Source organism: Cucurbita pepo, chromosome LG16 (genome assembly GCF_002806865.2).
Source record: "Cucurbita pepo subsp. pepo cultivar mu-cu-16 chromosome LG16, ASM280686v2, whole genome shotgun sequence".
NCBI classification, from domain to species: domain Eukaryota; kingdom Viridiplantae; phylum Streptophyta; class Magnoliopsida; order Cucurbitales; family Cucurbitaceae; genus Cucurbita; species Cucurbita pepo.
The window spans coordinates 4,814,249-4,836,376 of record NC_036653.1 but is presented as its reverse complement, the minus strand read 5'-3'; the positions used below and the strand labels follow the sequence as shown (position 1 = coordinate 4,836,376).

The following is a 22,128-nucleotide window of genomic DNA, read 5'->3' as shown; positions in this document are numbered from 1 at the left end:
CAAACTCCAAAGTTAGGTGTGCTTTGCTTGGATTAATTCTATGTTAGGTGACCTCCCGGAAATTTTCTCAGGAAACACGTGAGTGAGGACAAAACATGCTGAAAGGACTCATGTTTGTCTATAGAGATAGTCTTCACTGTTAGAAGCGAGAGGTAAGTAATGTGACCATATCGCAGGAGAATGTTGGAGCCATCAAGTGCCAAATCTGGATTTTGAATCATAAACATGGGTCGTGATAGAATGGTATCAGAGTTGTACCTCTCCTAGTAAGATATGATTCAAAGACGAACCAAGACAGAAATTGGTGAGCATGTGCACTCAGGTAAAAGAGGGACATATGAATAAACGGTGTGCATGTGCACCCGAGTTAAAGAGGGGCGTATGAATAAACGGAGATCACATCCGAATAAGAGCAATAAATGGAGAAACCACGTTCCAATTCCATTGAGTGGAAAATTGAATCAAAATGCTCAACTTGTTGCAGTATACAAGAACTTCATGGTACTTTATTAAGGAGTCACTTAACAATACAGTAAGGTTACGAGAAGGGATAATTTCTATTGTTGATTTTCTGTCATGTGAACTAAAGAAAGTAAGAAACAAGAACCTAAAATTTGGTTCATTTGAAATAATGGTGACCTTCAATTGTTGGTACATCGAGTGTCCATCTCTTTATTAATAGTTGCAAAACCTTTTATACAGCTTCATTAAGATTATTTCCTAAAAACTAGGACCAACATCAACCATTATATTTCATCGTTTATTCATTTATGGTTTGAAATCTTGCAGTACCTCCCGCTGAGCTGCCAAGCTTTTGAAATGCAGTGTATCTTCGCACGTCCATCGAGTTTTTTCGTGTTAAAGGACATGTTTGTCCTTCTATTACAAATAACTGGTGCTCTAATATTTAGTCCTTATCCTTTAGCATATAGCTCCTTTCTTAAGAATTTTGATTTCTCCAGCTTACTCATTTATCTTTTAATCTGGAACTTACATCACTGGCTTTAGGGCATTCGACGTTTTCGCTTCTCCTAGTTATTTTTTAGCCTTTTGGCTATATTATGTACTTTTGAAGTTGAATATTCTCTTTTAGCCTTCTCATTTGGTCATATAACCTTATACTCTTTGGAGGTCTTTTTATATATGTATACGTTTTTGTTCTTTTTCTATTCCTTACTCAGCCAAGATTAAGGAATGATATAATAAATTGTATTTTGGTCTTCCTTGTCTGGTTTGAACACATTTAGAATCTTTTACGTTCCTAAATTTGGTTACTTTTTATGATCATCATAAAGAAGTGATTTAGATTTCCTATGGAATGTTATCTTGAATAAGGTTTTCATGTTGCTGCTTCATAGTGAGTTGTAAATTATTAGCCCTTTGCATAATTATCCAGGCCTGGACAACTCAAGGCTAGACTGCTAGTTTTCTAATTCTAACAGTAGTATGAAACTTAACAACTGATCAGGCAGACATGAGATGTAAGCATTGTTCAATACGTTTAATTTGCAAATAGAAACTTTAATAGGGTACCTCTTGTTTGTCTGTCCAAGTCCTAACAGCTATGGTGGCTTTTTCGTCGGTCAGATTTAATTGTAATGGTCGAATGTTCTGTTTTAATAGAGGGTACTGTCTTAATTCTAACAGCCCAAGCATACCTGATATGAACCAAGAGACATCATTCATATAATATACTTCAATGAAGATGTGAAGAAAATGTTGTCAAAATTATCAAAAGAGGTTGCAATTCATGTCACATTGAAGAGGAATGAAGTTTGATGGTTATAAATTTTGGGTGGGTTGCAATATAGAGTAATTTAGAGTTATTGTATTTTAAGACTTGTTATTTAATTTCGGTTACATTTACATAATGGCTAATTATGGCCATAAAGTAGGAATGTTACAACTCTTGGAATACCTTGAGTAGTTTCATTTTTTAGGCTATATAAAGCCATGTATGTTGTATTTGTAAGGTAGACTTGGAAAATATAGAAAGAAGCATTTGTGCTTTTCTTTAGCCAATGGCTAAGTTTCTTTGCAATTCTATGTAGTTTAGATTGCATGTAGAATCATTCAAGCTCGACATGATCAATCTTGCTTGTGGAGTGATTCGAATCTCAAACAAGTGTTTGAGATATTTGATCAACAAGAATCATTGAAGCTAGACATGATCGATTTTGCTTCTGGAGTGATTCGAATCTCAAACAAAGTGTTCTTGGCTTGAGATATTCGATCAACAAGGTAATCCGAATCTTACTCCCCTTGTAGTGATTCCTTATCTTATCAATACCGCTAGTAGATATTGTCTTCTTTGGATTTTCCCTTTTGAGCTTTCCCTCAAGGTTTTTAAAATGCATCTACTAGGGAGAGGTTTCTACACCCTTATAAAGGGTGGTGTTTCGTTCTCCCCCCCAACTGATGTGGGATCTCACAATCCACCCCGTTCTATGAAGTCATATTATCTTCTGTTGTGCTCTGTTTACTTGGTCGTTCATATGCTTTCTTTCCTAAACATATAGACATTGCATATTCGGAGCAAAGTTCATAGGATGATCATTCACAGACCTTTCTCTAGTACATGACCTTTAATGGGGATGGGACCCTACGGCCCTGCTTTTGGTTTGGACCTGCATGTGCAGTCATGTTCATCGTGACGTGATTTCGTATCAATCTCGCCCTTGTTTCGCATATTTGCTTACGAGGTACAGCACAATCCTATCCTCAAGTTTTATATTTGCTCCATCGATGTCTAGATGGGTCCAGTTGTTCAATTCCCATCCCAATCAATCATTATTTCATTGTGTATATCCTTCTAATCCAGGCTTCTTGTACTCTACACCCTCATTCTGTCATTTTTCCTTGGATAATCTTTTAACTATCTTAACTGTATACATATTCTCATTTGAATATTGAATTGCTGCAGATCACAACTAAACTTCCAGCCAGAAAACTAAAACGGCAGCCTGCTGCTGGCTACATTTTCAGCACGTCCATCAAACCGGTCATCTTTACAACAACACCTCACATGGGGTAAAGCTCTGCTAGTCAGACTGTCACAAAAGAGGTATTGTCCGCTTTGATCTGTTACGTATTACTTTTAGCCTCACGGTTTTGAAGACACGTTTGCTAAGGAGAGGAGAGGTTTCCACACCTTTATAAGCAATGTTTCGTTCTCCTCTCCAACCGACATGGGATCTCGGTCATAGAGATATTGTAAAAGTAGGAAGGCAAGGAGGAAAGCAGTGAGAGGGGAAAATGGTTAAGAGTTATGGTAAAGTAAAAGTGGGAGATTTGAAGTAGTTGGGGTTGATCTGCCTTACTATGTTGTCTTCTTCAGAAAGAAGACTTGGGGACAAGAGTAACATGGCCTTCCATGTGCCAAACACAAGGAATAGTCCCCATCAAACTCTCTCTCAAATATATATATATATATATATATATATATATATATATTATATTCCTTTTACTCCATTGGCTCACCGGGTCACCGCATTTGGATGTGAACCATCGACCCTTTTGGCCTTTTCACTCTCTCTGTGCGCCCTGTTATTTTTCCTCTGTTTTTTCCACCATTCATTTCTTTTTCATGGAACATGGAGGAGTCCCTTTTATGACACTGACCCAAATTTTCTTTTCGTCCCATTTCTAGTTTAACGTGATATTAGAACAAGAGATGATTAGGAACCACGACCCTTCACCATGGTACATGATACTATCCACTTTAAACATAAACTCCAGTGGTTTGACCTCATACCAATAGAGATGTATTCCTTGCGTATAAACTCATGATGTGGGACTCCGTCCCTCTGTCGAATCTTTACGATATCGCAACAGTAGTTCATACAAACATAAACAAACCATATCTTTTTCTTTTTATTTGATTTTATTTGGTTTAGGTATTGTTACAAAGTGATTGTTCTAAAAAGTACAAAAAGATTCTGTTTTTGTATTCTAGGTTTGGAAATATGGCCGTTATTCACGCAATCAACTGTCATAAGATGTTGGGGAAAAGCTTCTCTAAAGTAGCTTTTAAGGCCCCTAATTTTGAGGGGTTTTCTGTCTTTTCACAATGGCTTACCCCTTTTTCCCTTTTGCCATCATTTTGATTGCCTTCTAAATCAAACATAATCATACTCCTATAATAAATTAAATAAAGTTATTTTAATTTCTTTTTAAAAATCAAAATTATTATCGAGAAAATACTTGAAATTTTACTACATAACTTTAAACCCGAGAACCAAAGTTACCAGCACTCCTACCATATCTTGACTTATCAGCTTTAATCTACGAGGGGGATATTCCAAATCCACATGTCAAACATAAGACGGTATTTTAATCTCGAACTATACAAATCCAACTTGTAACATCGTCCCTAAGGTTCGAATCGTAACCGACATTATACAGAAAATATTATTATATAGAGAGAGAGAGAGATGAAAGTATTGATAATATAGAGAGTGGGGATAAATGTCTTGTTGCAGGCAGTTCTGACTTAGTGGCTGTAGAGATTCAAGGACCACACCAAAAATAATAATAATAATAATAAATAATAATAATAATAATAATAATAAATTATAAATAAATAATAATTTCTGATTCACTTCATTTTATCACCAAACATTGCTCTCCTTCTAATTAATGCGTAGGACATCACTATTTTATTATTCCTTTTTTTTTTCTTTACCGAAAAAATTAAATTAAATTATTTATATTTTCTACAAATTTATTGCATGTAAATAAATTTTATATTTTATATTTTTTTTTTCCTCATAAAATATCTTCTCAAAAGGGGCCCACTTTTATTTCTTTAATATAAAAATACGAACCGGATAAATTAAGGGTGGAGAGTATACAAACGGTTGGTTAGCTCGAGTTTCCACATTTTTAACCTAATCTAACTGTTTTTTTTTTTTTTTTTTTTTAACACAAATAAATTTTATTTGGATTTTTCGAGTTATTTATTTAATGTTAATATAAAAAAGAAATATCTATTTATTTAATTATTTCATTAATATTTACCGCTCAATTCCAATAAATAAGTTTTAACCTAATTTCAGCTTAAATAAGATAATTCTATTTGCTTTAATGAGTCGACTATCATCTTTGTTAAATGAACACGACGACTCTCCACAATTGTACGATATTGTCCACTTTGAGTAGAAGCTCTCATGGTTTTGCTCTTAAATTCTCAAAAGACCTCATACCAATGAAGAGAGTATTCTTTAATTATAAACCCACGATCATTCCCTAAATTAGCGGACATGAAACTTTCATCTTCCAACAATCTTAATAATAATATCATATTTCGTATCACAAAGGACATATACTATAATCATATAGAGAGCCATCATACTTCAAAAAAATACCTATAAAAATGTGACAATAATTTAATATCATAATTAGTAAAGTTATTTATTTATTTATTTATTGGGTATTTTTTTAAGTGTAATTTTTTCCGTAACAATATCACTTTTTTCTCTCTCGCGGAGTTTCGACTATGTTGCTTTATTAAACGTCGCCAAAATTATTTTCTTTGACATTTTTGGCAAAAATTTAGTTATCATTAAAAAAATCGCTCGTAAATTAATATTTGGAGTGATTAATTACAAACCATATAGTAAAAAAAAATGAATTTCGATAATTCCAATGTATTTGCATGAGTAGAAGAAGAGCACATGGGTTTGTAATTGTAAAATAAATTTAAAATAAATAAATAATAATAATAATAATAATAATAATAAATTTAGAATTATTAGAATCCCTACGTCCAAACAAACACTAAAATTCAAAACTTTCAACAGAATTTGTACTCCAACAGTACACTTCCATTCTTCGTCCGTGATCTCACCAAATATATATATATATTTATTTATTTATTTATTTATTTATTTATTTTACATTATAATATATTTTCAAAAATATTTATGAGTACCATTATTATATTTTATATTGATTTTTCAATTTTAGCAAATTATTATTTTTAATATTTTTATTTTTAAAAAAATTGGTTTCATAATTGTTTTGAATTTAATAAAAATATATGTTTTAATCATGAATTCATTTTCATTTATATTATATATTTTATATTTTATACCATTATTTATTTATTTTCCTCGAATTTTAATAATAATCTAATAATTGAATGAGACAATTCTAATTTACTATTTTACCCTTTCTTTTCGACGTTTTCTTTTTTAAATTATTAACTATAATATTGAGATTAATCTGAAATTTTCATTTGAATGAATTTGGATTCACTTAGTCAAACCGAAAATGATTTATTTCTATATAAGTAATAATGTAAATGTCTATATCATAATCAACTTTATTTCTCTTTTTTCCTATTTTCTTTTTCTTTCCACCGTGGAATTATGGAAATATAAATTAATTTTTTTTATTTTTTTATTATAATTATCGGCTCTTTTAATTATTTCTTATTCATAATTTCATATCCTCGTTATTACCTTCATTTATATACCTCTCTTTTACTTAAATGTCTGGTCGTGTTTTATTTCTATCATTTAAAACAAATTTAAAATTTAAAAGAAAAATATAATTTTATATTATTAATAATCTTGTCGGTGTGAGATCTTACCACTAGTAGATATTGTTCGCTTTGGTCCGTTATTTATCATCGTCAGTCTCACGATTTTAAAACACGTCTACTAGGAAAATAAGTTTTCACACTCTTATAGAGAATACTTCATTCCCTTCTCCTACAGATGCAGGATCTCCTTCCCTAAGGGCCCAACGTTTTCACTGGCACACCCTCAGGTGTTTGTCTCTCATATCATTTATAACAACTTAAGTCTATTGCTAATAGATAGTGTCCAAAATTTCCACATTTTTTATAAGAAATGCTTTGTTTCCCTCTCCAACCGATGCAGGATCTCACAAACCCGTGTGAAAACCTCTCCCTAACAGAGTCCTGAAAACCTCTCCCTAAAAGACCCTTCTCCAACTAACGGGAGATCTGAAGGGTGTGAAAACCTCTCCCTAACTGACACGTTTTAAAACTGTGAGACTAACAATGACACGTAACGATCTAAAGCAAACAATATCTACTAGTGGTGGGTTTAGGCTGTTACAGTCGATATTAAATAATTAGCCACATTATTTCGGGGTTCCGGGGTTAAAAGGTAACAAATTCTTAGGTTGATTAAGTATTGAACTCTATGTGAGGGTCCAAGTTGGCATTGGGAGAGCCAACATCCAAAGCAAAAGTAGACCCATCTGGTTTTTGGCTCCCACCATCTCATAGGACACATTACCCAACACTCTCATGGCCTGTCCTTCACTCCTTTCCTCTCATCCCCTAAACACAAGCCCTTTTCCCCTTAATAAATACCCCTTTCTCCACACACCATCCCTTCAACTCCATTTTTTTTCTCCTCCCTCCAAGCCCTACAGGAGATTTCTTCCCATTTCCCACACTCAAAAACACCAACACAATGGCCATCCAAAAGCTAAACAAACTCCCCCAATCCACCGTCCTCAAGCAAATCCTCAAACGTTGCTCGAGCCTCGGTCGAAAGACCAACAACGCCTGTGCCTACGACGCCGACGACGACCTCCCCCTCGACGTCCCCAAGGGTCATTTCGCCGTCTACGTCGGCGAAAACCGTAGCCGATTCATCGTCCCTATCTCCGTCCTTACTCACCCTGAATTCCAATGCTTACTCCGTCAAGCAGAAGAAGAATTCGGATTCGACCACTACATGGGTCTCACCATCCCTTGTCAAGAACACGTCTTCAGATCCTTAACATCCTCCATGCTTCGATGAACAAACCCCTCGTTCCGAAACGTTACATGATCTCGAGCTCTTTTCTTCATCATTTGATGATGGGATTTTCGTGAAAACAAGAATTTACAAGAATTTGAAGATGGCCAAAGAAGAGAGATAGCTCTATTTCTCTTCCTTTTTTTATACATCTTCTTTTTCACTTTCTTTTTCATGGATTTCNTTTTGACTTCTCTAACTTAGTATCCAATTTCCAACCTCAAGATCTCAAAAGGGTTGAGAAGAAAAAAAAAAAAATTATTATCTCTTTGTAAAAATAGCGAATGTTTCCCTCATTGAGGTGATTATACTTTACACCCTTTGAGCGGTTTCTCCTTTAATGAAAAGTGCATGAATTATTATTATTATTATTCTCATGTCAATATCAGCGTAGCTCAATATTATATTAAAATTTTTTAAAAAAAATACATTATTTAGAAAAAATATTGAAAAATAAATAAATATCCAAATGGACAGCTAGTTAAAGAAGTTAGGTCAAAGAATATTTGAAGGTACATTTTTAAGAATTATGTGTACGGAATCTTTAAGAATATTATTAGATTCTTAATCTTAAAAAAACATATATTGTCATTTAAGAAAATGTGTTTTTTTTTAATTATTTATTTTTGTTCTTAATGTAATGAACATTATTTTGTGCATGTGAATCTTCAATCTAACTGATCTCTAAAGCAAAGATTCCATTTTTTTCTTTTTTCCTAAAAATGGAAATTTTAATTGTTATTTATATTTAATTATTTATGTCTGTCATTCATATGTTTGATACACATTTCATCGAATAATAAGATTAAAAATACCATTTTGGTCACGTAGTGTGACACTGGGTATTATGAATTGTAACTGCACAAGCCTGTAGCTAGCCGATATTTTCTGTTTTAACTCGTTACGTATCGTTGTCAGCCTCACTGTTTTAAAACGCGTCTACTAAGAAAAGATTTTCACATTCTTAGGAGTGATTCGTTTCTTTCTTCAACCGATGTGGGATCTCACATGAATGAACTGAGGTTATATCCGAATGAGAGCGGTCCTAAAAATAAGAAGACTAAAAAACACTTATTATCTATATCAACAAAGTGCATCTTCCTTTCGGGTAGCTCAATCATAGAAACTCTATGGTTAAGCGTATACATCCTAGAAGAACTCCGTAGAAAAATATCAGAGTCATGAAATGCCAAATCTGATCATTAAATTTTTATCCATGTGATCTTTAGACTTTAATAATTACATATATATATATATATATATATATATATATATATATATATATATATAATTTTAAAAAGTATGAATAAATTGTTAATTCTAAATTTAAATTTACTTTTTAAAAATTGTAAATTTTTTATGGCGTATTAAATACTATATTTTTGTTTAGTGACAAAAATAAAATAAAAAAATAAAAAATACTAATTAATATTTTAATTACTAATAATCCAATCAGAAAATAACATATGGCACCATTTTTATTAATGTCTATTAAAAAAAAAAAAAAAAATTTGTTGTGGTTGGATTGGATCATATACTTTTGCATGTGACACCATTGTCGGGTCATATTCATTCTATAAAATATAAATTTTTTTTTTTCAATTTTTATTTATTAATTTTTCTTTGTTTTAGTTTTTATAGTAACATAGTTGACTTCTTCTTAAGCAGTCATAGTTCAATCAATCGCTTACTAATGACGTGTCGATGTTACAGTATCTTTAATCAATTAAGTTATTATCGATTTTGTATTTAATAAATCTTAAAACTTCTAATTTTGTGTCTAACATGTCTAAACTTCTTCCATAATTTTTTAAATTTATCACGCACGAATATATTAATTTTATATAATTATTATTTTTTTAATAACTACGAGACTAAATACATACAAATTTAATTAAATTTGTAATTTAATAATAATAAAAAATAGCAAATTGCTAAAAATTCCTCACATCAAGGATCGTTTTCCAAAGCATGGGTAACCAAATAATGGAGGATATATTTTTTTTTAAGATTAAATTAATCAAAATATCATTTAAAAAAATTAAAAAATATTTTTAATGGTTTGAAAAATACCCTTTTAACTCTAAAAAAATATTTAAGAAATTAAAATGGTATTAATAAAACTTTTTTTAAGTTTAAGAGTATATTTTAAAGGGTTTAATATTTTTTAAAAAATTTTAAAATTTAATATTTTTTTAATGAAAGTTTAATATTTTTTTAGATTTTTGAATATTTCAATTATATATATATATATATATATATATATAAAAGATGTTGTTTTCAAAGCAATAAAGTGAGATGCATTTATGTAATTTATTGTTGATATGAATCCTTTTTATGTGATTGGATGTGTGCATTTGATAATCCCAAAATTTTTAGCTTTTAAGAATGGGAAATTTAAGGGTTTGGATTGGATCCTTTTTGTGTTGGAGTTTACTAGAAAAACAAGTGTTTAAATCATTATTATTAGATCAAAAAAACTTTTGATATTAATATTTAATTCTACGTGAGTTGGATTAATGGTCTTGTATAATTTTGTGATATGTCACGATCGTATCAAATAGGGTCATAGGAATGAACTGATACCACATCTGAATGAGAGTAATAGTAAATAAACGTACACCAACAAAGAGTGTCTTTTTTGGAGGGCCAGCATTTTCGGTCCACGAAATGTTTTGTTTCTTTCTCTAACTAATGTGGGATCTCATAGTCCACTCCCCCTAGGGCTAGCGTCTTCGCTTCACACCCTTATAAGAAATGTTTCGTTCCCATCTCCAACCAATGTGGAATCTCACAAAGATATTGTCCGTTTTGACCCTAGGTATCGCCATCAGCCTTACGATTTTAAAATTCTGATCTAAATCTTGGGTATATACCATTAGAGGGTATTCTCGTATGAAAAGAAAATTGAATAATTCAAAATATATAAGAACGAAAATAAAATTTTTGAAAGATGGACTAAATTCAAGCATGTTATGTGGTAGGGCAAGCATAAAAGTGTCGGTTTCAAACACATATATTCCCTACCTGTTATTAAAGCGATTATTTATAAATCTACAAACTAAACGTCGATTCAGTCTCACAACTCGAGACTATACACAAAACTCAACTCATCGACGGAGTGAAGGGCATAAAGGTCCAAAAGTGGCATAAATCTCGAGCAGAATTTGGCGAAACATAAACCCTAAAAGTACTTAGAACACTTTTTCCTTAAGATTTGTTAAAAATGGGTTATACAAAGCTGGCATTGCTTGCCCTTTTACCCTTTTTTCTTTTCAAGTTTCTACCTTTTTGTCCACCATTCAATCTCTCCCATTGCTTTGTGTTTGTGTGGTTTGTTTTATAACTAAAGTGGACCAAAAAATAAGTGAAGAGAAAAGAAGATAATGAAGGGGAAAGAAAGGCTGCCATGGTTGGAAAAATGGTCCCTTTTTTGCATATTAAATGCATCTTCTTTGCTTTGTTTTGGTTTGGTTTGTAGCCACAGATTGTAATGATATTACTATCCCGTTTGAGATCCCACGTCGATTGGAGAGGGGGAGCAATCATTTGTTATAAGGGTTTGGAAAACTCTCCCTAACATACGCGGTTTAAAACGTTGAGTGGAAGCCTGGAAGGGAAAGTTCATAAAGGACAATATCGGCTAGTAGTGGGTTTGAGCTGTTACAAATGGTATTAGAGTTAGACATTGAGTAGTGTGCCGGCTAGGATGTTAGGCTCCTAAGGGGGTGGATTATATAAGATCTCACCTCAATTGGAGAGGTGGGTTTGGACCGTTACAACTGGTATTAGAGTCAAGACATCGAGCGATGTGTTAGTGAGGATCTGGGCTCTCAAGGAGGGGATTATGAGATCTCACATTGAGTGGAGAGAAGTGGGTTTTGGGCTGTTACAAATGGTATCATAGCTAGACACCAAGTGTTGTGCAGCGAGGATGCTTAGCTCCTCTCACTAGGCTCCCAAGGTGGTGGATTATGAGATCTGACATCAAGGGGAGAGAAGTGGGTTTGAGCAGTTACAAATGGTATCAGAAGCTAGACACCGAGCGGTGTGCCAACGAGAATGCTTGGCTCCTTAAAGGGGTGGATTATGAGATCTCACATCGAGTGGAGAGAAGTGGGTTTGAGCAGTTACAAATTGTATCATAAGCTAGACACTGAGCGGTGTGCCAACGAGGATGCTTGGCTCCCAAAGGAGTGGATTATGAGATCTCACATCGATCGGAGAAAAGAACGAAGCCTCCCTTGTAAGAGTGTGGAAAACGTGTCCTAACAAACCTTGAGAGGAAACCGAAAGAGAAAGTCCAAAGAAGACAGTATCTTCAAGTGGTGGGCTGTTACACACTATGTAACTCCTAAATATCAGTTAATTCAAATAAGTCTCAGTAAACAAATTTAGTATTACTATTAAATCAGACTTAGTTTTTCAATTCATGACCGAGTCAAGTACCGATAACTACTAGGGCAACATTTTCGGTTCATTTTTTCTTTTAACTCATCCCACGCTTCAACCATGGTCATGTAAGTAGCTCGTAGTACTTTTTTCACTTTTTCATTCGCTTTATAGAGTCACAGTTTTACTTACCGAAGACAGCCACTTAACCTAAAACATTCCGTTGTCAAAAAAATCATATATAATTTTAATATTCTATACCTCGGACAGAAGTCATCGACTCATTATGGGGTATCTTTCAAAAGTCTCTCTTATATTCGTTCTTCACGGGTTGTAACAATCACGAGATCAAATTAGGGTTTTTTTTGCGCAAAAAAAAAATAATTATTATTATTTTAATGGGTAATATTTAATAATTTGATGCCCCTACCAAATTAAAGAAAATAATAGAGCCCACACTTTAGGAGAAACACAAAGGACTATGAATTGAAATCCAACTACACAATATTTCATAAATTTAATTTCTCGTTATCTTTCAATCAATTTCAAGAAAAAGAGCATAAAAAAAAAAAAAAATTATGATCAAGTTGACTAATAAACTATTTAAAAAAAATTATTATTCATCAACATCGATCGATTATACGACGTAAAGTCGTCCAATTCGAGTATACATCAACGTCATGTTGATGATATGTTCATTAATGTGTTCGTATATTGGTATGTCGTCACTTGACACACCATTTTTAACTAACTCTAAACCTTAGTTGAGGCGGAGAACGTCACAATCGTGTATAGTTAATCGTGTCGCCCATGTGAAGACCGAGAAATTTGTACCTACTTTCTCTTATCAGCGCCTAAATATACCACGGTGTTAATGATAAAAATCAAATTAAACTATATAATCTTTTTATTATTATTAAGAATAAAAAATAGAAATAGAATTAGAAGGTTCTCATTCCTATTTACTCAAAAATAAAATATAAATTAATTAAATATTAAGAATAAAATAATATTAAAATATAATATCTGAGATATATTCTGTAACTAATATATTCTTCAAATATTATATCTCAACAATTATTTAAAGATGTCAGTTAAAAAAAAAACATCCGATGTTGATAGGGTTTGGATCATAAAAAAAAACATTCACATATGATTTAGAATCATGTTCCGAATGAGAAAACAACTTTTTTTAATAAATGATAGTCAAGATTTACCGTGAGATCTCGTCAACTTCTCCATACCTAAGGTTATATACTATGAGCCGTTGTTATTTCTCTCTTCCTTGCTTATATAACGTCTCTTTCAAAAATCTATCTCTGCCTTCGTTTTCTAAAACCTTCTCTTAAAATCGAGGACAGAGGCTCGAGCATACGTCGCTTGGCCGTAGGCGACGTAAGAACAAATTGGCTTACCTCATTTGTCGTTGGAAAGTGAGTGCTGCACAATCGCAAGTCTGCTGCCATTAAAAGTGCGATTGTGAGAGCGTTTGTTTGAGAGGGGAACCAAACATTCTTTATAAGCTTGTGAAAACCTCTCCCTAGCAGATGCACTTTAAAAATCGTGAGATAGATTGCGATACGTAAGAGACTAAAACGGACAATATTTATTATTATGAAATTATTTTTCAGCATAAATTTTGAAAATTTTAATGTAGAATATATATATATATATATATTTTCAAAAGAAGTAATAAAGATGGATATAAATAAATAAATAAAATATTCCATACTATGAAAACGCGTGGAAGGGCGAAGGAATGGGGCAGTGATCGATATCTACGGTGGGGGACGACATGTCGGGATCATATCTAAGGAAATATTACTTTGGAGTAAGACTTTGTCGGGTTTTATTATTTTTATTTTTTTATTAATTTCATTTCATTTTCAAACCTTTTTCATTCTCCCTTTCCAACCTCAAATTCTCAACAAACAAAATTCAAAAGAATAATAATAATAATAATAATAATAAATAAATAAAACCCATAAAATGAATTTTCTTTTTTCCAATTTTGTCATTTTCTAAATTCCAATTATCTATTTATTATCCTTATTTTATTCCATATATTTCACTTAAATTAAAAATATATAAAAATTCCGGTGACGAATTAATTTAAAAGAATCTAAATTCAATACATTATATTACCTACTCGACGAACTGTCATCATAAACCAACACAAACCAACACAGATGATATGTATGATTAGAAGCTTATAAGAATTTTGGCGTATCTGTATTATATTATAATAAAATGGAAAATGGAAAAGACAATAATGAAACTGTTTGGTTTTATATTAATAAAAAAAACGTATAACATTCACATATGGATGTCACATGCATATAATACTATAGTACAAATATTCAAATGTATTATCAGAATTCGAGAAAATAATAATAATAATAATAACGTTGAAAATTGGAACAAAGTAAATAATAATAATAATAATTAATTTGGAAGTTAATTAAATAAGATTTACACTGACATTTTTAAAATTTTAATCTAATTTTTAAAAATACTAATGTTTCTTAAAAGAAAATAATTATTTGGTATATATATATATATATATTATTAAAGGCAAATTGGAGTTAGGGGTCAAGTTGGTCACGTGGCAAGTTGCAGAAGCAACGTTGCTTTCAAATGGCTACCCGATTTTGGTTCTCCAAATTGCCACAGATCCAAATATTCGCTCTTTTTTAAATAATTAAATATATAAATAAATAAATAATAGCTTTTTGTGCAGAAAAAGGCAAAAGGGCTGGGGACATTATCGTCTTTTCACTAAATGGCAAGAGTACAAAATCTGTACTGTTATAGGACGGGCCCACTTATGGATTCATGATACCATCACCTGTCTGTCATTTCCGGATTCTAAGGATGCTACGTGTACGGTCCTTAACGTTAGAGATCCTGACCGTTGGATTGGTTTTTGTTGGATTCTTTGTGTTGTTCGTTCTTTGAAGGCCCAATGGGCTTGTTTATGAAATTGGGCCTTAAAATGAGTTTGAATTGATGTAATTTATATTTTAGTTTTGAGAGGAATTTATTTTCTTCTTTTTTGTGTAATTCTTTTTCATTATTGTCATATATATACATATATATATATATACATACATACATATATAGATACATACATACATATATACATACATATATATATACATACATACATATACATACATACATATATACATACATATATACATACACACATACATACATATATAACATACATACATATATATACATACATACATATACATACATGCATTATATATATATTTCTCTAATTATTATTATTTTTAATATCTTTTCTATCCTTTCNGTCTTTTCACTAAATGGCAAGAGTACAAAATCTGTACTGTTATAGGACGGGCCCACTTATGGATTCATGATACCATCACCTGTCTGTCATTTCCGGATTCTAAGGATGCTACGTGTACGGTCCTTAACGTTAGAGATCCTGACCGTTGGATTGGTTTTTGTTGGATTCTTTGTGTTGTTCGTTCTTTGAAGGCCCAATGGGCTTGTTTATGAAATTGGGCCTTAAAATGAGTTTGAATTGATGTAATTTATATTTTAGTTTTGAGAGGAATTTATTTTCTTCTTTTTTGTGTAATTCTTTTTCATTATTGTCATATATATACATATATATATATATACATACATACATATATAGATACATACATACATATATACATACATATATACATACACACATACATACATATATAACATACATACATATATACATACATACATATACATACATACATATACATACATATACATACATACATACATATACATATACACATACATACATATATATACATACATACATATACATACATACATATATACATACATATATACATACACACATACATACATATATAACATACATACATATATATACATACATACATATACATACATGCATTATATATATATTTCTCTAATTATTATTATTTTTAATATCTTTTCTATCCTTTCTTTTATTTTTTAAAAAGTATTATATTAATAGATATAATGATATCTTATATAAATTATATTTAAAGTCTACGAAGTTTAGACTTATTTGCTATTTAGTCCTTGAAATTGTATAAATTAACCTTTTGGCCTCTAAGAATAGCACATGCATAACATGTGAGTGCTAGCTAGTTATACAAAGGATGAACATCAAGCTCCACGTGATTGTAATATAGAAAGCAATTTCTTGTTAAATAACAAAATTCACGAAATAAATAAATAAAGTCAAAATATTATTTTGAATTATAAAATACAAATAGACATATTAACTCTGTCTTTCGTGTTGACTTGAGAATATATAGGTCAACTAATTAAAACATATATAATCAACTAAATGATTAAAAAAAAAATTTGAATATTCACCTGTTTACGTGTTGATATAACAACCCTAGATTTCTACTTATCTCAAAGTCGTTACTGTATATATATCATAACCATTTTAAACGAAAATAAATCACTCAAAATTTTATCATAACTCAATCTCGGGGCATCCACCTGCAGTCTCGACCCAAACATCTGCAGCAACCCAGTAACCACTCAGCCCTGTTGCAAAACACAACCCATCGGACGCATGCCAAAAACGGGACTCGCGGATCCACCTACAGTCTTGGCCTAGACACATGCAGCTAGACGCCTGCACCCTCGACCCAGACATCTATAGCAACCCTAGTAACCACTCGGACCCGTCGTAAAACACGACCCGTCGGACGCACGCCCAGAAACATGACCCACGACCCGCACGCATACAGCAACTGACCCGACAACCCCGTAGGAGTCTTGCCTTTACCTGAAAAATAAGAGTAAATGGGTTTAGTTTCAAAGAAATGAGTTTAGTTTGATACATAGAGTGGTTTACATCTCCTATGCAACTTGTGATTGAATACTACTTTATGTTAACATCCAACAAGTGGAAACTAATTAAATTCAACCCTCTCATGTTCCGTTCTCGTTATTGGTTCTTACATTAAATATTCTCGTTCTAAATAACTATTTAATTACATGTCGGGTGGAAATTCTCCAATCTAATCGTGGTTGACAACACTATCCACTTTACTTGTATCGAGACTTCTCAACATAGTCTAAAAGTAAAAACCCTGAAAGAAACGTTGGAGATATGAACGAATATATAATCTTGCATTCATACAAAAGCTAAACCGGGATTTTCTTCCCGAGTGATCCTAACCCGAATGGTCAAATAGTAAATAAGTTTGATTGGTAAGTAAATTTTTTATAGGTCGTTGTTTTATCTAAAAAATCGACTACTAAAATAGAAGGGGTTCGTACATTAAATTATGTAAAAAAAATTATATATATATATATATATATATATATATATATATATATATATATATATATATATATATTTATTTATTTATTTATTTATTTATTATTATTATTATTATTTAGACACTCAATTCAATTGTCTACTTTCCATCATATATATAAAATAATAATAATAATAAATAAATAAATCAATCAATTTTGTTTTTTTTTTCCACAAAAACATTATTGTTTTTTAAATTTGGTTCATTTGGGTATTAAATGGATCTTGAATTTTTTATAATTATAAAAGAACAATATAACCGAATAATGTGAGTTTTTTTTTGTATTTATAAAATAAATAAATAATAAATTTCTACTAAAATAAAAATAAAAAATGAAAAAGATTTTGTCGCGAGCTGAAATTATTATAAAGAAAGTAAATTGTAAAAATGGTTGATGAATGTCAACGTGAGTGTCGCTCAACAGTAATTGACTGTTAAAACATTGGTAAGAGAAGGAAACAAAGCATTCTTTACACTAGCAGTGAGTTTTGGTTGTAACAAATGGTATACGAGCTAGACACCAGACGGTGTGGCAGCAAGGACGCTAGATCTCCAAAGGGTGTGGAAACCTCTCCCTAACATATGCGTTTTAAAACAGTGAGACTGACGACGATATGTAACGGGTTAAAGCGGACAAGGACTTGGACTGCTACATTGACGTGTAATTCTTTGTTTTTAGTGATTCAAAATTCTATTTTTAACGAGAATAGGAATAGTGCAATTTGGAAGGCATCTACAAAGACGAAAAAAGAATATTATACAGATAAAATGACAGTGACATCGATCCAGAGTCGTTACCTAGGATGACGTAATTAATACAACTTAGAAGTCCCCAAAATGTAAATTCCAATATCTATAGGTCCTTACCAAGCAATTTTTGAAGTGTCAACGTTGGACCCATTTCAAAGTGGAAGTCAACGTATTGTTTATCTTTTAAGTCAACTAATGGAAAAAGGGATACTTGTGTAATAATGATAAAATAGAAGGGTAGAATTACAAATAATAGAAAATGTATACAACAAAAGGGACACATATTTAACTTTTTTTTTTTTTTTTTATTATTCATAAATTTATTAGACAATTTCTTAATATTTAAATTTTTAAATAAGTTAATATTTTAATATCGAGAGAATTAGCTGCCAAATGTATCTATTATAGCCGTAGATCTTTAAGATTCAACGTCAACTATGTTACAACAAATTGTTCGTGAAAAACATTATGAAACAGCGGAAAGAGTGAACAATTTCTTATAACGTTACAAAAAACTACATAACGTTATAACTATTCTTAAAGATTATGAATTATTCGAAGTGGGTCGTTTAACCATAGTACGAGCACGAAAAATTAAGCATTTTTTGTTATGAACTCTTTATGTAATTAAAGTATTTACTCGTTCTCGAGAGATATGGAACACAACTCTCTGGATTTCAATGGAAGCCACTTGTTGCTCGTCATTGATCGTTGTTGTATTATTTTTTTGGTTTTGTTGTTGGATGATGGAAGTCCCACATCGGCTAATTTAGGGAATGATCATGGGTTTATAAGTGAGGAATACTAACTCTATTGGTATGAGGCCTTTTGGGAAGTCCAAAGCAAAGCCATGAGAGCTTATGTTCAAAGTGGACAATATCATACCATTGTGGAGTGTCGTGTTCGTCTAACATTTGTTACTTTCGACTTTAGTTTATTTGGTCTCTCTATTCTTAAAACGTTTTTGTCGTTCTCTCTTTTTAAAAAGAGACCATTATAGCCTTCGTTCAAAGCTAAAAGTACATTATAAAACTAATATTTATACTTAATTTTTTAATTATTATTATTATACGTAGGAGTTTAATTTAAATTTCGGACCTCTCGATTAAAAATATATATTTAAATCAGGTGAAATATCATATGACCGACTCAATAATTGTTGTTATTGATTCTCCAGCTAGATTACTCATTAGAAAGAAGACTAAAACATACTTTATTATATGTTTTTTTTGTCATGGGTTGCCGTGATTTAAGGCCTAATCTCAATTACATTAGGTTAAAAAAAATTAATTTTTTTCTTTTCTAATTTTATATTTCAAAAGTTAATTACAAATTTTACATTTTTTTTAGAGTTACGGTAGAAATTTAAATCTCGAATCTCATTAAAAAAATATATATATATTAATTATCATTGAGTTATGTTCACATCGGTTAAATTATCGTTATCGTATATTAAATACATTTGTAACTTTGAGATATGAAGTGAGATTAGAGATTCGAATCTAGATTAGACAGTTCAACTATGTTTAAATTGGTCTAGATTATAAAATTGGGTAAATTTTTTTAATTAAATATAATTAATGGAAATATTATTTAGAATGATAAAAGGAAAAAAAGTAATTGTGGAACATATTTTTACTTAAAGAAAAGAAAAGGAAGTGAATGATTAATCAAATTAATGTTATATGCTATGGTGGGTGGAATCATTTGGATTAGACCAATATATTAACATACATTTTTCTACTGCTTTAGACCAACCTTTAATGTGATGTCACATGTAATTAAGTTTTGTTCACGCTCGTTTCGATAATTATTTTATTTTATTTTTACTCATAATTTTTTTGTTTTATTCTACTTTTTAAAAGTATATTTAAATAACGCCTTCATTTTTAATTTAATTTTAAGGAAGTGTTAAATTTGTAAAGTTGGTTGATGAAGACTAAATAGTTCTTTTTAATTAGAAGAGATTAAAAAAATCAATTCAAGTATTCATGACAGGAATCTAGAAAGTTAACAATTTTTTTTTTTTTTTGAAAAAAAAAGGGTAAATTAAGAGATGATATTGATTCACCGCTTAGTGAAGTTCATGATTGTTTGAGGGAAAAAAAAAAAAAAAAAAAGAGGGGAAAAAATGATTGTTTGGTAAAGTTCATAAGAAAAAGAAATTGCAATTATTATGAACCATTTTTTAAGGTTGCAATTGTAAGCAAAGAATGCTTTAATTTTTCACACTTTTTCTTCTAAAGTGAAAAAAGAGACTCTATGTTGACTTTAATTCCCACTTGTCTGTTCTTATTTAAATCTCTTTAATTATACATTAATTATTGTTAATATGATTGATTATGAATTTCACTCCTCAATCAATAAACATTAATGGTATGAATCACATCAATCCACCTAAATTAAACAAAACTCAAATGGTACAAGTTTACTGGATCAAACATAAATTTCTATTTGAAAGTTTGTGGTTCGATCTGTGACAGACGATTTTGACCTAAAATCTTGATCACTTTGGCCATTTTTTATCACATACAAATTTGAACTATTCTATCAATGAACAATAGAAAAGGATTTTAAGCACAAATGCACAGCGCAGTATATACATATATTTGTCTGCAATTTTCTACGCAAGAAGTAAATGGAGGCCTCATTAAGGCATTTACAGGCTCTGATTCATAGCAGACTGACTCGCTAAAGCAACCGTTAAAGCCCGTCGGGCCGTCTCTCTGGCCGAATCTGACCAGAGGAGGACCGTAGCTTCGGTATGATCCGAATATTACCAGTGTGATATTTGTNAAAAAAAAAAAAAAAAAAAAAAAAAAAAAAAAAAAAAAAAAAACGTATCGACTTACCGGAACCAGATTCAGCGATTTCCGAGTCGAATCCGCGGCGATTCAGCCACTCGAACGCTTCAACTATCAGCGAATCCGTACAGTAAAGGTCTCGATTCGCCTAAATACTCGAGGTTTTTTCTGACATCTTTATCGCATCGCCTCTGCAAATCCTTGATACTCGAACTTCGCGACGAGTTATTCAACTCGGAGCGAGCAATGACTCGGATAACCTCTTCGAAAACCGATTCGTCGCACGGAAGCGCCAGAGGACCTCGCGTAGCGAAGCCGTATTCCTCTTCAGCCTGTGAGAGCAACTTCCGGAAGATCGGATGGTTCAGGAAGGACGCACGGACAATGAATCGCCGACAGCCACTGCCAACGCATACGGCAACGTGATCAGCGGGGACATCAGTCGGCGGTGCTCTGGAGGCCGCTGCACGTGCCTTCTTCCGCCAGTGTTGTAACATTTGTCGGAGCCGGACAATGCTCCGGATCTTGTTGCTTTTCGCCACCACCGACGACATTTTTGTTTTCTCCGGCGAAGGTTGCAGAGGGAGAGCGTGATTGAAAGAGAACGATAGCCCTTAGCGCAGTATGTTGCGGGGATGTATCATACAAGATTCGAAGCCTTAATAAGTACCAGTGTACCAAATTACCCTTCAACTTCAACATATTTACCATAATATTTTTTCTTTATTTTAAATTATAAATTTAATTTTTAAACCTTATTTTAAAATTAAAAAAATATTTAATACACTAAACCATTTAACATTTTTCTCGGGAATTTTTTTAACAATATTTAAACCATAAATCCATAAATAAATCAATTTCCGTTATTTGTTAGAATTTAGTAATTTGTGGATATTTTATTTTATTTTATTTTAAAAATCACTTAAATAAAATTATTCTTACTAATTATTAATTTAAAATTTCAATGAATATAATTTAGTTATCATTTATTATTTTATACAATAAAGTTGGTCCCATAATATTTGAAATTTTTGGATAAATATGTCC

At 31.4% G+C, this 22,128-nt stretch overlaps 2 protein-coding genes across 2 annotated transcripts; one reads left to right on the top strand and one right to left on the bottom strand.

The window, feature by feature from the left end:
- Positions 1 to 7,362: 7,362 nt before the first annotated feature.
- On the top strand, positions 7,363 to 7,958 carry LOC111777300 (auxin-responsive protein SAUR50-like). Its single transcript, XM_023656837.1, has one exon. It carries the CDS (start codon positions 7,452 to 7,454, stop codon positions 7,782 to 7,784), a length of 333 nt encoding a protein of 110 aa, XP_023512605.1. The 5' UTR covers positions 7,363 to 7,451; the 3' UTR covers positions 7,785 to 7,958.
- A 12,890-nt stretch (positions 7,959 to 20,848) lies between these two features.
- On the bottom strand, positions 20,849 to 21,698 carry LOC111777296 (auxin-responsive protein SAUR50-like). The gene is made up of 2 exons (XM_023656834.1): positions 21,130 to 21,698; positions 20,849 to 21,034 (listed from the first exon to the last, which is right to left on the bottom strand). The coding sequence occupies exon 1, from the start codon at positions 21,633 to 21,635 to the stop codon at positions 21,189 to 21,191; it is 447 nt and encodes a 148-aa protein (XP_023512602.1). The 5' UTR covers positions 21,636 to 21,698; the 3' UTR covers positions 20,849 to 21,034; positions 21,130 to 21,188.
- Between the last annotated feature and the right edge of the window lie 430 nt (positions 21,699 to 22,128).